Source organism: Coffea arabica, chromosome 7e (assembly GCF_036785885.1).
Source record: "Coffea arabica cultivar ET-39 chromosome 7e, Coffea Arabica ET-39 HiFi, whole genome shotgun sequence".
Taxonomy (NCBI): Eukaryota; Viridiplantae; Streptophyta; class Magnoliopsida; order Gentianales; family Rubiaceae; genus Coffea; species Coffea arabica.
Genome location: NC_092323.1, coordinates 22,444,475 through 22,461,020, shown reverse-complemented (window position 1 = coordinate 22,461,020; position 16,546 = coordinate 22,444,475). Strand labels below are relative to the sequence as shown.

At 36.1% G+C, this 16,546-nt stretch overlaps 1 protein-coding gene across 2 annotated transcripts; it reads right to left on the bottom strand.

Annotated features, from left to right (window-relative positions):
* Positions 1–1,929: 1,929 nt before the first annotated feature.
* LOC113701981 (MACPF domain-containing protein At4g24290) lies at positions 1,930–15,968 on the bottom strand. Of its 2 annotated transcripts, none has more exons than XM_027222906.2 (7): positions 15,275–15,968; positions 14,450–14,688; positions 12,612–12,813; positions 11,713–11,781; positions 9,036–9,225; positions 4,547–4,713; positions 1,930–2,903 (listed from the first exon to the last, which is right to left on the bottom strand). In XM_027222906.2, exons 1-7 carry the CDS (start codon positions 15,560–15,562, stop codon positions 2,220–2,222), a joined length of 1,839 nt encoding a protein of 612 aa, XP_027078707.2. In that variant the 5' UTR covers positions 15,563–15,968; the 3' UTR covers positions 1,930–2,219. The 2 variants fall into 2 exon arrangements, with proteins under 2 accessions (XP_027078707.2, XP_027078708.2); XM_027222907.2 differs by having other exon boundaries at positions 9,036–9,222.
* Positions 15,969–16,546: the final 578 nt, after the last annotated feature.

Genomic DNA, 16,546 nt, shown 5'->3' with positions numbered 1-16,546 from the left:
ACCTCCCTTGAGGTTTTTAACAAATATAGAGAGCTCCCCTCAGGTTCTAAAAATTACATATACCTCCCCTACTTTTAATGTTCAGTAACAATGTAGGCTCAACAAGATAGATTTTCTAACAAACATCCTAAATTGCCCTTTTGTACAAAACTAAGAAAGAAAAATATAGTATACTCAATCATTTTTTTTCATACTTTGCATAAATCAACAAGTCTAATCCCCAATAATCATTCAAACATAAGTTTTAAAACCAAATAGCCATCTAAAAAATTCCAAATTGCATGTACAGTATCAAAACTTGTCACGCAAAAAAAAAAAAAGAAAAAAAAATACACACACAAACCCCATTGACAACCAGTTGTACCCCAAAATCAAATGTCAATGCTCAAATACCTTTTCAATACAAGTTAGTTTGACCTAGAACTACCATTATAACCCTCCTATGGCTTTAAAAATATTAATATCTCAAAAGTAGAGAATAAATTCTATCTCCATAATAAAATCGTAATAAAAAATTTCTAATCCAATGAAAGAAATTCTTATGTAATTATTGACATTTTATAAAAGATTTTCTTGACAACAAACAAAATATGACAAATTCTACATCTTTAGTTCTTCTAATTTCATCAATTTCATTATTTATTTTTATATCACTGCGAGTCTCTTTGTTTCCTCTTAATTTGACACATAATTTGCTCTTTCTGTTGATTTTGTAATTTCAATTTGCTAATATCCACAAAATTGAAAATAACAAAAGAGGTTATATTAATTAGAAAAGAGAGGAGCGAAAATAGATAAGAGACAGAAAAATAGATTTTTTTTGGGTTTTGTAAATTTATTGCCTTAAATTTAAAATTGTCTATCAAGTGGAGGGCATTATTGGTATTTTACTATGCCAAGGGAGGTAAGTGTAATTTTTTAAACTCGAGGAGAGCCGAGTGAAATTGTCAAAAACCTCAAGGGAGGTTTCTGAAATTATCCCTTTTTATTACTCGAATAAAAAAGCTCTGACACAATTGTCACTCATACGTCCAATGTAGACATTCCATCCACTCTCACATATATTTTTGAGGGAATTACTTTTGTATATATGGCAATCATCAAGTTATTCAACCATTTGGAACAAGCATCTTTATCTCTCTTCCATATTCATTATTCTTCAAGGCATTTTCAATTACCAAAAACTCACTATTTCATTACCTAGCCTAATAATTTACCCCGATTTCTTCGCAGTTTAGTAATTCATTGCCCGTTTATTTCCCCTTATATGACTTGTATCAATTTTACAAAGAAACAAAGCTTCCTCCACTTCACTCTTCTCCTGATTTTATCGATTTTGCCATCTCTTCACCATTTTTTCCAAATTAACTGGTGGTTTTAACTTTTGATCTCCAAAACTACAAAGACACCATCTTATCACCAGTGTCGCACTTTTGGCTTTCTTTGATACAGCATACTCTGTCTTACCATCGGTGTGAAAAACACACTCCAAAATTTGCTTATGCATTTGGCCCTGTTTTTTTGTTTCCTCTGTTGCTATAAAAACATTCTCTTGAACTTGTGTCCGTGAATAAATAAAGTCTAGCAAATACTTCCCAAAATTTTAGTTCACGGTTGACTCTGATTTTATTAAACCTAGCAAGAGCTGGAAGAATAATTAGCCACATATTTATTTATACATTAGAAGCTTGCACATCCAGTTTTATTAGTAGAAATTATGACAACTGAAAAAGAAAAAACTAATATTTGTTCTTCAGATTTCTAGAAAGACCCGACCTGTGGATTTTCCATATTATGCAAGGAGATGATTCAGTGATCTCAAGATTGTAGGAAACAAGATACAAGATTTGGAACTCCACTGAATGAGAATTCCCGCCCTCCTCTCCTCCCTTTTTCGGGCAATATGAAATTACATGGGGACAGGAAAACTGCGTAATCAAGTATTTTCATCCTATAATAAGATGCATATTTACCTGTTCTCCATTTCCTATTTCCAAACAAGTAACTGTTTCAGTTAAATTCTTCCAACATCAAGAATTATGTACATAATTTTATGCTAGAACACAAGAAGTGCAGCAATTTGCCTGATACCATTCAAACCATACAAGAACTCTCAAAAACTCCTCGCTAAATATAAGAAAAATCTGTGACTTCAATCATGAAATGACATCCCTCTTTTGCCTCGCAATATTACTGCTTCAGCTGTTTGGTCCACAAAATTATCCATGAAATGGCTCCTCTTCATCCGGCAAGATGGCAGCCAGAAGAGAGTACTTCACACGAAGAGATATCTTGCCATTATCAACCACAAGCCTCGCTCCAGAAACAACCCAGTATCCAGGTGGATCCTGTGGTCCTCTTGTCATTTCCTTTGTGTCAACATATCTCAAAAGTTTACGGGTTTGTGCTGGCATTGGGGGGCCTTCAGGATACAGTGCTGAGTTGATGTTTACATCAGATGGATTTGGTGGAGGTTTCTGACTAGTTGAAAAGCGAGTGCTAATCAATGTTGAGATAATTCCAGACTTTTGGCCCAGCACTGTGGAACCATCCCACTCAGGTTTCTTGACAACCATGGCGCCAATGACCTTTGAAAAATGAAGGCGCAGAAAAAGAACATTTTTCATACCAGATTCTTTGACTTCAAATTCAGCACCAGTAACAATGGCAAGGTCCTCATCAGATTCAACAGGAGCACTGCATACGTGTGAGAAGCTCTTCCACTGGACTTTCTCATAATACCTGTGGTCATACGAGTTACCTGCATTGTGATTTGAATTATTCTGAAGCTGAAAGCTCTGGGGTAAAGAGGAAAGGTGCTGCAAATGAATTGCTAGGCAATCGCTTCTTTTCCCTTCTAAATACAGTCGAAGTCCGGTCACAGGCTTATTGCCCACATCAACCTATTAAAAGTAATTGCACCAACTAAATAAATAATCACATCATTAAACAATTATTCAACATATCTGAGTTGCAAAAAGACTAGACACAATAAATGGACCCGTTAAAGAGAGCATATTTGTCATCCAAAGACTTTCCTATTGACAACCTTTCTTTTTTCACTAAGATTTATGGTGAGAAGGGCAGCATTACACTCAAAGTTGTGCTAAAGCAGCATGGCTATCTCAGAGAACTGGAGAAATCAGATGAAATCCATCTAAAATTACGTTAGGAAGGCAAGTCAAGAAAGCAATCAAGGTGAAAGTAAAATCATTATTTGATGCGTTAATCTCACTTATCTTTTGACAATACTTGTAATAAACATGCGAAACCAAGTGATTATCCATAAGAACAAAAAAAGGGACAAGCGAATTCAGCCAGCCACAATTTGTATGCCTTAATATGTAGGGTCAGAAGTATCACTGCCTTGATATGTAGGGTCAGAAGTATCACACTCACATGGTTCATTTATTGAACTCTTAAACCTCCACCAATACAACATATTAGCAACAGGCACATGATAAAAAGGCCCACAAAGAAAGTCCAGGTAATCTGGTGAAGAGAAAAGATTTAAAGATGCATAGTTTATCAACTTATGTGGAAATTGCACTAAGTACATCCTGTTGTATTAAATAAACATTTCCAAATACACTGGTTCCAGAAGGATATTGTTTCTCAGTTTATGTGGGAAATAAATGTGCTCAATACCTCCAATTGCATGTTATAAGTACTTCCATTTACATTTTGCTGCAAGAAGAATACTGTTTCTCAACTATTTTGGGAAACACTTGTGCTAAATACCTGTCATTGTGTGGCAAGCATAAAGGAACTAAAACAAACCCACCCAGTAGAAAATAATACTAGAGAGAACTTCTGTGAAACATAGATTATTTCAAGACACAATCAGGAATCCTACACCTTTCTACCCTTAAGCAAAACTAAGAAAAAGAAAATAAAGTATCAAAACCAAAAGTTTCAGATACATCAAGTTGAAGTCACTAATGAAGTAGCTGCAGCCAGCAGACTGACCTTCATAACAGATTTCAAGTTTGAGGTCACTACTTTAGATAAAGCAAGACATGTTATTCGCTTCAACATCACCATCAGTGAAATACTTAATATCTCTAGGTATGTCAGACCACTTCAAAACTCCTTTCCACTAACTCTTGCTATATAGCACTTCTCAGCTCCTTCCCACCAACCCTTACTATGTAGCACTACTTCCCAACCCTCATTCAACCAACTCTATGTGCTCTTTCTCATTCTTTCCTTTCCCTTTATTTACTAGTTCATTCCCTTAGGTCCATATAAATGCAAAGCTTATGATATATATACATATATATATATATATTCTGATAAGTCTAAACTAGAGTCCTAATTTGAACAAACAAGCGATTCAGAAAAATCATTATTTTCTGCAGGATTTACTACCAGATCAGAGTTTCAAAAGGCAGATTACAGGAATTCTAAACATCACAACTATGAAACCTGCTGAAATACTTGTTTCAAGGTTAAGGAACTGAAACAGATAACTGTTTAAAGTCCTTTGTCAATGCAAAGATGCCAACAAAAAGTTTAAGCGCACTCGATTTTATGAGACTGTTACCGGGTTTGTATTAACATATAGCTTTGGACCCATTAAGCTGAACTGCAAAGATGCACCGCTCTGCTGCTTTCTGTCAGGACCTAGGGGAAGTTCACCAAATACTGGTGCCCATTGCCGAGGAAGTTGAAACTCCAAAAACTGATATAGTTCTTCAATTGGTGGTTTATCTGCATCCCCAAGACTTGAGATTAATATTTCCAGGTTGAAGAAAAATACCATTTATATATTATGATTGCTGTAACATAGTTAAACACATTAATGAAGGCACAATGAGATGAGATCTTTAAAGCATCTCATACTGCTCACTAGTGTGGACCACATATTAATGTCGAATACATGCCAAGCTCATCAACTCAGAAAGTGAAATTGCCAATTATCAAATTTATATGTTTAATTTTGCTTACAAAAAAAATTTATATGTTTAATTTCAACTTATGCTTTTTCTTTCATCTTTCTAAAGTTAAGCCCACAATGCTAGGAGAATATCGTAATTTGACAGTTCCAATTCTAGTAAATATGCCTAACATGGCTTTTGCATAATTAAATTATACTTCATTCAAGTTGTTGCTTGCTCATATCAAGCTCATCCTTTGTCCAACCATGTGGACCATCTATCCACCCTCGGAGTTGTTACATAACAGTGATCTGCAGAAGCAGTTCAGCAAAATTTTCTCTGCATCTATTTAGTGTTTCACTTATTGGCTCATTTATGAGTGAGGTAACATCATACATGGTAATAGCAGTAAAATAAAATGGTTTCTCTAACTCTCAATCCAAGTTTCACATCTGGTACTAAATAAAGATGATGCGACTAAGAAAATGTTCACCAATAAGGAACCTGGAAAGAGTCTAAGGCAACACGCTGAAAGATGGAGATAAGAATGTTGACCATACGCACATAGAGGAATCAGAAAACTTGGCTTTGATATTTAAAAGGTGAAAAAGAGGACAATGGCAGCTACATAACCTTGGATAGATGATTGTAAATAATCATGACACTGGAACTCTATGTAGACCAAGCTGCAATACAAGCTAGTACTATCACAAATGTTCAAGCTAATGAAACTGTTTCCTAACGGAAGAGCTCTTATATCCCAACTATAGATACAATAAGCTGTGATATTTTGTATAGCATGTGTAGGCATTCAATCAAACAGAGGAAAAGTATTGCTGACAAAAAATTTGCTGCTAAATCCCCTGCCTAAATATCATGACATGATCCTCTAAGAGAACTAAGAAGTTCATAGAACTCTTCAAAAATTTCTGCTTCGAGTGAGGACACATACAGAAGTCCAGAATTTTTATTAGAGTAATTTTTCTCTGAGAGGTTGTGTTACATAATGTATGTACTTCACTTAACCAATGACGACTTCTAGTTTCTGAGTAATGGATTAATAGTTATAAGATGGAACCACATGGCATATGGTAAAATCATTTAGTAGCAAGTGGACCAGACAGTTAAACATTTAAAGAACCTTCCTGATTTTGGTCAAAGTTTAAAAGTAAATACAGTTTACTTTCTTTACAACTTTTGAGTCAAATGTGCATGTTGTTCTTTCTGATTCTTTTCCTTAGAAGTTTCTTCTTAGTTTTCTAAATCTAGTATCCACAGAATGGCTGCTAGGAATTGAATTAAATCTTAAAGTTATGCTTTTCATTTACATTTATCACAGATTATGGAACATATCCCACTTCATTTTCCATGATATATGCAAACCTCTTGTCCTTCTGGCAACTATAATTATAGGCCTAATGTCAAACAAATTAGCAAAAGCAAAACATTCTTGCACAAAATAATATATGAAAGGCAGTAAAAATAACAACAAAAAAGTGAGGTTCGACATTCAAAAAACAGGCTTGATTCCAAAATATTATCGAAAAATTCTCTGAGAAACTTATAATTAGTTGAGTAAATAGATTGACCAGTAAGACGCAAGTCCCTAGGAACTGTGACTATATACATCTTGTGTATTTATGGTCAAATTATGGATATAATAGGGAGGGTAACACTGAAAGTTCTCACACTAGCACAAGAATGAGGAGGGTTTATGGAGTGAGGTCCCAGGATGTGATAGTTCAAATAGTGAAGGGCACCAAATATTCAATCAATCAGAGAGAGAGAGCACCTAATGATGTTATTACATTTCTCTCCATAAATGAGGAATAAGTCTTTAAGATGACAGTTAAATTGACTTTAAATCAGAGAATCAAGTACTTCTGATTATGAAACTTAGAAAAGACCACTTGATGGAGGAGAAGACAGGAAAAACTTGCCTACTAGCACAGCAGAGGAATGAGAAGATATTGGGGCTGTGACCGCTACCAGTGAACAGTAGGGGGGAAAGTGGAGAAGAAGAGGATTTAGGGTATGATGAGGAAGAAGAAAATTAATGACTAAACAAAAGACTCAATTCTTTCTTGATCATTGATCAATCTACATGTAATATAAGCTGTAACAAGAGTACCTATAAGCTATAAGCTACCCTAAAAACAGAATCATATTCATAATCCCAATTCCTATTCACAAGCAAAATTAGTTGAAGAAGTTTCCTGGGACTTTTCTACAACACCAACTCCAGTTAGATTCTAATACAATCAAAATAACCTCGTAACACTCAACAACTCAATTACTGAAAATTTTGTGTGAACACTAAAAAGGCTAAAATACCCTTAAGACCTAAAATTCTAGAAAGCAGTAAAACTCAAGAGGATATAGTTCCTACTGTGTTGACACTTAAACAAGGACTCTTAATTTACGTATTCCAACTGCCAAATAAACAGTTAATGGTCCAGGGATGCCTCAATGAAGCTGGAGAAAAATCGTGAAAAGTCTTCAACTTTAGATTCCGCGAGCTCTTTTTTGACTGCATCACAAATTCCTGTCTAGCTTGCCCTAAACACCTGGCTTGGAATAGGAGAAATGTTGTCAATGGCAGCAAGTACAGATAGCATTCACTTCTTCCTCAGTAAGGCCACACCTTTTACTCAATTTGCTAATCTATGTATTCTCAACCTTTCCCAGAGTAAAGCGATACCAAGAGTAGGTCACTTGTCAAAGAAGTTGAAAGATTTCTAGGCTCTCCCACAGTGGACCCTAAGATGATATGACAGTGTGAGGGAGTCAAGTGAGAAGCATAATGCGTGAATATGTGATTCAAGTCATGCTGGAATGGTTCCAAATGCTCTCAAAAAGTTTCCAAATCGACAACTACATAGTAGAAACAAGTACAACAACGATATCCATATCCAAGTGGTGAGCAGCATTACCCCCAAACAAATTTCAATAGCTCATAGCATCAACATACTGGAACCAGTTTGAAATGGAGAGTTTGATACTGAAGTTGGTTTACAATATCAGAATCGTAGATAACCACCTCAGCAAATACAACTAAAACTAGGAAATTAAACGTCTAAGATGTTAAATACGTGGATAAAAAGACATTCCAACTATAGAGATTCTTGCACCATCTCCAGATTGATTGCAGCCGTGATGGCCAACAACTTGGCATTTGTACATTTAAATTCACCAAAAGAGCGGACAAAAATGAATGAATTTATTTATCTGAGTAATCCCACTAACTAATCTGGTCCACTAGCTTGGAAAACTGATTGGAAGTCTGTCAAGTAATGGGTGAAAGAAAAGCCAAAATTACATGACATAAAACCGATGATTGAATGACTACTGTCAACCTATGTAACATGCCAATCTTCAAAGCTTGTCTCATTGTATAAGACAAGTGCAGGCTACATGTACCAATCCCCAAACCCATCTAATATGCCAATCCTCAAAAACTGTCTTTAACAATGAACAAATCCTAGCATGATAGATGTACAAGCGCAGATTGCCTAACAGTAGGCTATTATACAACTCAAATTAGTTATCCCACAGACTCGAGAGCACCATTGTGAGATTTTCTAAAGGGGAAAGATTCGATGGAGACCCAATAATTAAGCTCTAGAAAGCAACTTCCATTAGCTTCACAACACATTATTGCCGGATTTCTTTTCAGGATAGCACAACTCAGGAGATATACTTTGTCTAGTGAAAAAGAATGGCTTTATCATTCCAATTTATTGGATATACCAAGAAGCGAAGACAAGTAAACAAATGTTGATTTGATGAGATTTTACATACCCACAGAGCTCATTGATTTTCCAAAGATATCATGGTATGTAGAAATGGTACAAAACATGTTATGAAATGTAAAACAAACACATCTGTCTGTCTCCGGAAAGGATGATCCTTACTTTGGAACCTCTCAATTCTATTGTAACAAAAAACACTAAGTCAGAGCTACAGTGCACTTTCATGAATGCATAGGCATATCATTCACAATAAACTAATAAATAACCGAGTCAGCCACTTGGTAATGGATGTCAATTCTACTCAGAACAACTAAAATGGGCCAAAGCAATTAAGTTACCACCAAAATAATTAAAAAATAGTATTCCACAGAGTTTGCGTAATATGGTTGAAGACAGAGCTTACAGCGTAGGTAAAGGTTGATAGCATGGCTCAAAAATCCACTTCCATCAATTCCACTCAGCAATGATGAGATTGGTATGAAGGACATCAAAATCACATCAGGTTCAAGCTGGACACTTTGACACCACTTACTATGGGACAAGTTCCTGCTACTGCTCCCACCCCTCCTTCTACAGAAGAATGTAATATCCTGCTTTAGAAATGAATAAACCCATCAAGTTCATCGATCTCTTTGCTTCCAAATATCATCACCTTCAACTTGAGTGTTTAATGTTTTGTTTGCTACTAAAAAGAAAGAATACAGAATTTCCAGTTGGTTTATACAATATATAACAGGTCTTTAGCCTTAATTTCGGAATTTTATCCAAATTGTTCAAAGTGATATAATCATGAAATTGATGTCAATACAAGTAATATGGTATATGCTTGAAGAGCAAATTCAAAGCCATGGTCTAGAAAAACACAAAATATCTGTAATCAAAGACTGGAATATTTATTCATCCTAATTTATTTGCATTTTTTAGAGCACAGCTGTTTTGATTTAATTTTAATCACGCTGAAAACAATAACTTGTTATTAGTTGAAAACACTTATCTCTTGCTTGTTTTGGGAGACAATAAAGAGAAAATCAGGCCATTCAGCATTTTAGTTTCTATCTAAACCAGGTAAGACAATTTATTTAAATTTTACTGCAGGGTGATTAATTCTGAAACTCACGTTTGATGTCAATTTGCTATCTTGATTTCCATTGACCTTTATTACATCCAAAACTTTTATGCCCCATATATTCAAAAGTTCACACTACTCAGCTCAGCATGTTAGATTGCTGTCTGCTATGTACTAAACACATAACACAAGGAAGAAACAAATAAATTTTCAATTTTAGCAGAATCCACCTCCTAAGGGCATTTAAACAAAAAGGTTGTGCTAGGCATGCTTTCTTCTTTCGGTTGTTATGCAAATGAAGATTATCTACTGCTGACAGACTGAGAAGCTGGGAATGATGAAGCTGAGGATTGTGTAATACATTGTTCAGGCATTAACTCCACAAATGGTACAATCTTTACATGTTTTGCTGCAGTGTGGCATAGAATACTTGGACTGTTCTTTATTTATAGATTCGTCGAGGCTTGGCCTTTTGGATTGTCCTGGTTAAGCCATCACTTTGACCGCAAATCATTTGTATGATAAGGAAAGAAACTGTCTCTTGCTGCTATTTTGCATGGTATTTGGAGGTCAAGGAATGGTACTGTGTTCAGAAATTGTATTCCATCTGTAGTATTTGCTACTAATCATATTGTGAAGGAAATTAGGTGTACTGTGGCTGTATGGCAGGAACTTGGAGCTTACTGAATGAAACTTTAGCGTAGACATTTTCTCAGCTGTTGCAACTTTGTTATTGGGACAATTGGTTCCTGTTTGATGTATTCCTTGCATAAAGAAGGCTCCTCCATGAGACTTTGTAAATGAGTAGTATTTTGAAGAATAAAAATAAATTTTCCTGCACCATAAAAGAAGGATTTCCTCTTGCCCTGTTCTTTTAACAGGCTTGAAGGTGGTCTTATCAACTTCCACTTTAGATTCACCTATTCTAAGTCAGGCATAAGAAGGAAAATGAAAAAGTTCAATTCCATGGTGCTTAATGCAATTGACATCTCAATAGGTAAGTCATCAAAAAGACTATGCCAAGTTAGGACACAATACAATACTTTAAGGGCCAAATTTTGAACCTCCTTGTCATCAGCTACAAAAAATCAAGAGATATGTCTGAATATTATTCAAGTGGTACTTTTTAAATTACTTTGGGAAAATAAAAGCAGTTCTAAAGTCAATATTAAAAATAGTACTTGAAGATTGAATCTCCTTCTTATTGATAGCAAAGGGCCTTCTAATTAGCTTGCTTAACGCGGCAAGATCTCAGATCAGATCTACGGGATTTCCTGCTTACCCGCTATCCTTAAAATCAGACTAGCAGTAGAAAAGAATGGGAAGCTAGGATGGTATCGGCTGCAGCATAAGAAGCTACGTCACTGCAGTTCAGTTAGAGACAAAGGCCTCTGCACAGCCTATGTCTTTGATTTTTATGCCTATGTTGCCCTTCTTCCACCCGAAACTAGCTTAGATTCTGCTGACTCAGATGAGTTTTACTGTTTGGAAGCACTTGCAAGAAATTGTCGCATTTCAACAAAATATATAGGACAAATTCTCATATTTCACAATTTCTACATTCAGCGGTGACACCAGAATATTGATTGAGCTACTTCCTCATTCTCTCTCATTGCAATACTTTCATATCCGACAATTTTGAAGCAGCATATTGAAATTATTTTTTCTGGAACTTTTACCATGTATTTTTTCCCATCCATTGGTGCTTAAGGAGATATAAGATATGCTTTTAGTTTGCTTAATCTTCAGCTTGAAAAGGACTTACACTATTATTCTCCCCTTGACATTACCGAATAAATGCCTAAACAAATGTTAACAAAAACCATAGATTGTTTTCTATCTTTAATAGTTCAGGTATCACATTACTAGCCCAGAAAATCAAGGGAACAAAGCAGAAATAGTATTCCATGATTCTAATTTGAAGATATAGTACTAAAAATATTTGTTACGAGGAATCAAAATGCCGCTCTTACATGAGAATTTTTATTCAGCAAGATATATAGAGCATAAGTACCTCATTCTGGGAATAAATGCTCCCTGTAGTGGTATCCATGAAGGTCTGACCACTGTCATTGCCATCCAGCTGAAATAGAAATTAGAAAAGAGACGTGCTTAAGAATTCAAAGCCCACAATAGTGAACACCTACTGACACATGACTGGATGTTGATGCCATGACAGGGATGATGAAAGAAAGAACAAATAGTAAATCATCAGGACTGACATGAAAGAATCAAGTATGCACTTATTAGGAATGGAGAAACATAAATGCAATTTTGTCACAGTAATTTTGACCATAATCAGATGAGTTCTGCATTATGCTGCTACCTATACCATTCAAGAACTGAAAATGGATTTAGATGCTTGAGCTTTAATCGTATGAAACATTGCTGGCTCTTAGATCAGGATTAAAGCTTAACTCTCTCTATGCTCCCCCACATTTTGATGACAGCATCTTTCCATTCCCAAACACTAACAACATTACTATCTTAAAAAGGAATCACAGCACCATTCTCAATACTCAGCAATGAAATGCAAGAGAGACTCTAGAGTCTTGAGTCCTTATCTACAAGCGAGGTCATTTCCCTATTCCCAAGGCAAGTCTTCGTGTGCGGACGCAATATAGTGTAACTCCATTGCTAAGTTTGTCTATTCTTAGGTTTGTGACTTTCCTTTAGTGTGTCTGTATTAAGAACTGCCAAGAGCTACATGCTGGATAATATCTCATGCTGAACACAGACGTTGTCTGGACAAACAATTGCACATCCAGTAACAAGATGTTTATTGACAAACCCAATATCAGCTGGTCAATAAGCATCAGATCTCACCTACATACATGGATAGATACAGTTTAGAAAACCTAGAAAGGCACACTGAAAGATGTGCCTTACAGGACAATAAGCTTTAGAACTCACCATTTCCCTGATATAAACTTTATCATTGTGGGTGCTTGAAGGTCTACTTGCATCAGTAAACCTCTTGTCTGCAACATCCTTCAATTTTTTCTGAATGTCAGCAGGCTGAAGTGGTGATGAGTATTGCTGATTTACATACACGACATCCTTTCCCCCCATCTTCACACCAACAATCACATGGGTTCCGTATTTCTCGATAAACCTAAGTTTCTCCAAGTTAGCACAGACTGGACATAACCTTAAACTGATTCCAATTTTATGAGGTAAAGTTTGACTCTGTGAAAATCACAGATGCTGCTCAGCTCATCCATAAAGATATATTTATAAAAACAAAATGAAAAAGCAAATCTGAGGAACATATTTCCAAACATTGGAAAACAAAGAAAATCAAAAGAAATTCATCCATAGCACTAAACAACAACTAGAAAGAACTACACAAGTTATCAACTACTTGTAGATGTTGGACTAGAATCGTATATTATCTTTATCATGCCTAGGTGATGACACCTATAAACAACAGTAGTTAAGTAGTATGACAGCTCATGAGAACTATAAGTAGACATCTTGTAGCATTCCACAGGAAAACCTCCTGTTGCGGAAGTGAGATATATTCCTACTGGTGATATTATGGTAAGGAATTAAGCATCTGCTTTTCAAATCCTCTGTCAGATAAATTTTGGCTTCACACATTTTTTGTTACACTCTTTGGACTGAATGCAAGAACTTTGAAGCTCAAATCCTCTGGATCAAGTAGCACTTGATTGAACTAACATAACTCTATACTTAAACTCCTTTCATTAACAATGGTTGAACATTCTCCAAGATGTGCCAACTAAGTTTTGCATTCTGTAACCAACAACTGCAGGTCCACAATCTTCAGTGGAATGACAGTCTTTACTAAGTTAAATCTCTCTGCTGCAACGGACCTTAAATTTACTGAAACAACCATTTCAAAACATTAGTCTATAGTTTCAAACCCAGCACAGTCGTATAACTCAGCCAGGTTTAAAACACCAGAATAATGGGATGATTAAAAGATTTGTAATGCAAAAGGTAGAAGCAGATAACTTCTAGATTAAACATCTTTACATAAAGATTATTGCCTGCAAAGCTATGCACATGGAAACAAACTGGAAATGCACAGGTTACTGCCTGCAAAGATATGCACACATAACCAAATAAGAAATATATGCTGCTGGATCCTGGGGACAAACGGTTTAAGAAATAAAATACATTTCCTCAAATTTTAAGATAACATTTTCTTGTAATTGTATATAAACGTTGTGCTGTCACTCTCTCTGTGGGTGCCACCAGAAAAACTAAATAAACCCGTAAACACAAAAAAACATATAAGGAGGCTGCAAATGTCTGGTTACAGTTGAAATTTGGAAACATGTAGTTTTGTGGTGAAACACATGCAACAGTAGGTACAAAGACATAAAAGATGAGACTGTATACAAATAAATGACAAAGTTTCAACTAATTTGGTTGGTCACAGTGCAATATTGTCATTGCTGGGACACCAAAAACAGAATCCCAGAAAAGACTCTGTGAAAAAACATCTTTATGAAGAACCACAACAAACTACCACAGAAGATGGCTGGTTCTAATAATCATGACAAATCAACAAATAGATTTAAATATGGTTTGTCCTACTAAATAAGCCAAAATCAACAAACAGAGCTACAAGTTAAAGAAACTTGACCGCATAAGTAAGCAGCCAAAGTTATAAAGCCTTGAGGAAATCACATGTTGAGGACCAAATTGAAAATACCGAATGGAAAGCAAAGAAAATAAATAATTAAAGAATCTGACTTCCAAGCAACCAGTCTACTCACCTTGCCAATGCAGCCGGATCCCATGACGAGGGGACAGCTTGTTTAACATGATCGCTTAGCATTACTTGGGATTTCTCTAATGCAATGCTGTAGAGGGTGATGAAGACACCATCAAAAGCAAGGGCTTTTGTGTAGGCAGCGTCTTTCTGCCAGCAACCCGTAAATTCAAAGGCAGCATTGAAGTGTCCTGTTGGGATTTTACCACTAAGAGCTACATCTTGGTTGAATTGTTCTGACATCTGGAAGGTGAAAAGGATAAAAATTGCAGAAAAATAAGAAATTATGAAAAGAAATGCTAAAATGTTTTGGCGCATGAACTTCACCAAGAGAACAATACAGCTAATGCAAAGAAAGCGGGACTCTGCCTATAGCTCTGGCAGCCCTCACTCCTTGAACAAGAGTTTTTTGCAGCTGAACCATAGACAGCCATACCTCCAAAAGAATCAATCAGTTGACACTTTTCTATTCTAACTGAGGAACTATTGCTCAATATAGACTCCTGACTCTAACTACATGCTTAAGTTTTCCACCCTTTTCATTCCCTGTGTTCTACAAAGTTCGCATTCAATGGATGTAACTGAACCAAAAAAACCTTCTTACTTGAAAATGCTTCTTACTTGAAAATGCATAATATTTTTCCAACACAGGCTCTTATATCAATACATATGCATGTGTAACAATCAAAACTGAAAATTTTCAGACAACGGAAGCTTCAAACAAGAACAAAACAACAAAAGAACATAACTGATACAAACTTACGGTAACAATTCAGAGAATTCCACCGATTGAAGGACAAATTCAACTCACATAAATACAACAGCATACCTGCTGAAAAGACAGAACATCAGAGCCAAACCGTAATCGCTCTCCTTTATCACACTTGATCGACTTAGGAACATTCTGGACCAAAATTCCACCGGGAACCGCAATATCTCTGACCTGATCATCATCAACGGCGATCAATCGTGACTGCAGCTTCTTGCAATACTTCAACCTAAGGTCCACCGCCATGTCATAACCCAACCCTATACACTCTATGGCCGCCTCCGCTGCCGCTCTCAGCCTCAAAGCCGTCTCCTTACTACTACTATTACTACCCGAATTCGCCGCCATAGCTGAAAATTCCGAACTCCGAATCCCAAATTCCAACTCTTTTCTCGGTTTCCAAACCTTTCGATCAATCAAAACCTGCAGCGGTGGCCTGCGGCAGCAGCATTATTTGTAGGCCAATAAAGCTAAAGATCAGAAGAGAAGAGGAGAAGAAGGAATGAAATTATGCAAAATGAAGACTGAGTATTCTGATTATTGTTTTTAGTTGTGGAATTAGTTCAATATAATGATGATTAGTCGCTGATTAGAAATAAAAAATGGATAAAAGAATGAGATTAAGAACAAGTCGTCGGATGCTTTGTTTTGTTTAATAGTAAATAATGGGGCGGTTGGCCTGGTTTGAAAAACTCAAAAAGGGTAGTGATGGATTCTTCAGCATTGATGGGCTGATTCCAGACTACCAGTATAGAGTACAGAAGACGGCTTTACTGACGGCGTCAAGTAATTGACTGAGGGGGTTTGACCAGCGACCGAGTCAAAGTTGAACCCGTTAATTTGGGTTTACATCCGTCAATTTTCAGTTTTTCACTTTAGCCTCTAAATTTTAAAATAAGACACTTTAGTTTTTGAATTATAAAGTTTGTCCTACTTTAGGGATTATAGTATAAAAGATTTTACACTTTACGGATAAAAGTGGGATAAAATTTATTTGAATGGGATAAATTTAATATGTTATAGATTAAGGGAACAACTTCGACGGGTTTTGTGCTGATCAGTGATCATTTTTTTATCAAATACATATGCTTTTTCTTCTTTCTTCTTCTGCAGGCTGCTAGACTGCTAGTCCAGGGAACTCTCGTACATTCAGCGGCGAAGCATACGGCAGAGAAGGTTTGAGAAGAGAAGGTTTTCTCTGAAACGTTTTTGAATGTTCTGTTTATACTGTCTTCCTTTTGCTTACCTGACCGTTCCCTTCCTCTCTGTCTATAGTATCACCTCTGACCGTTCCCTTCCTCTCTCCTCTGTGCGTTCTTCAGCTTTAGAATC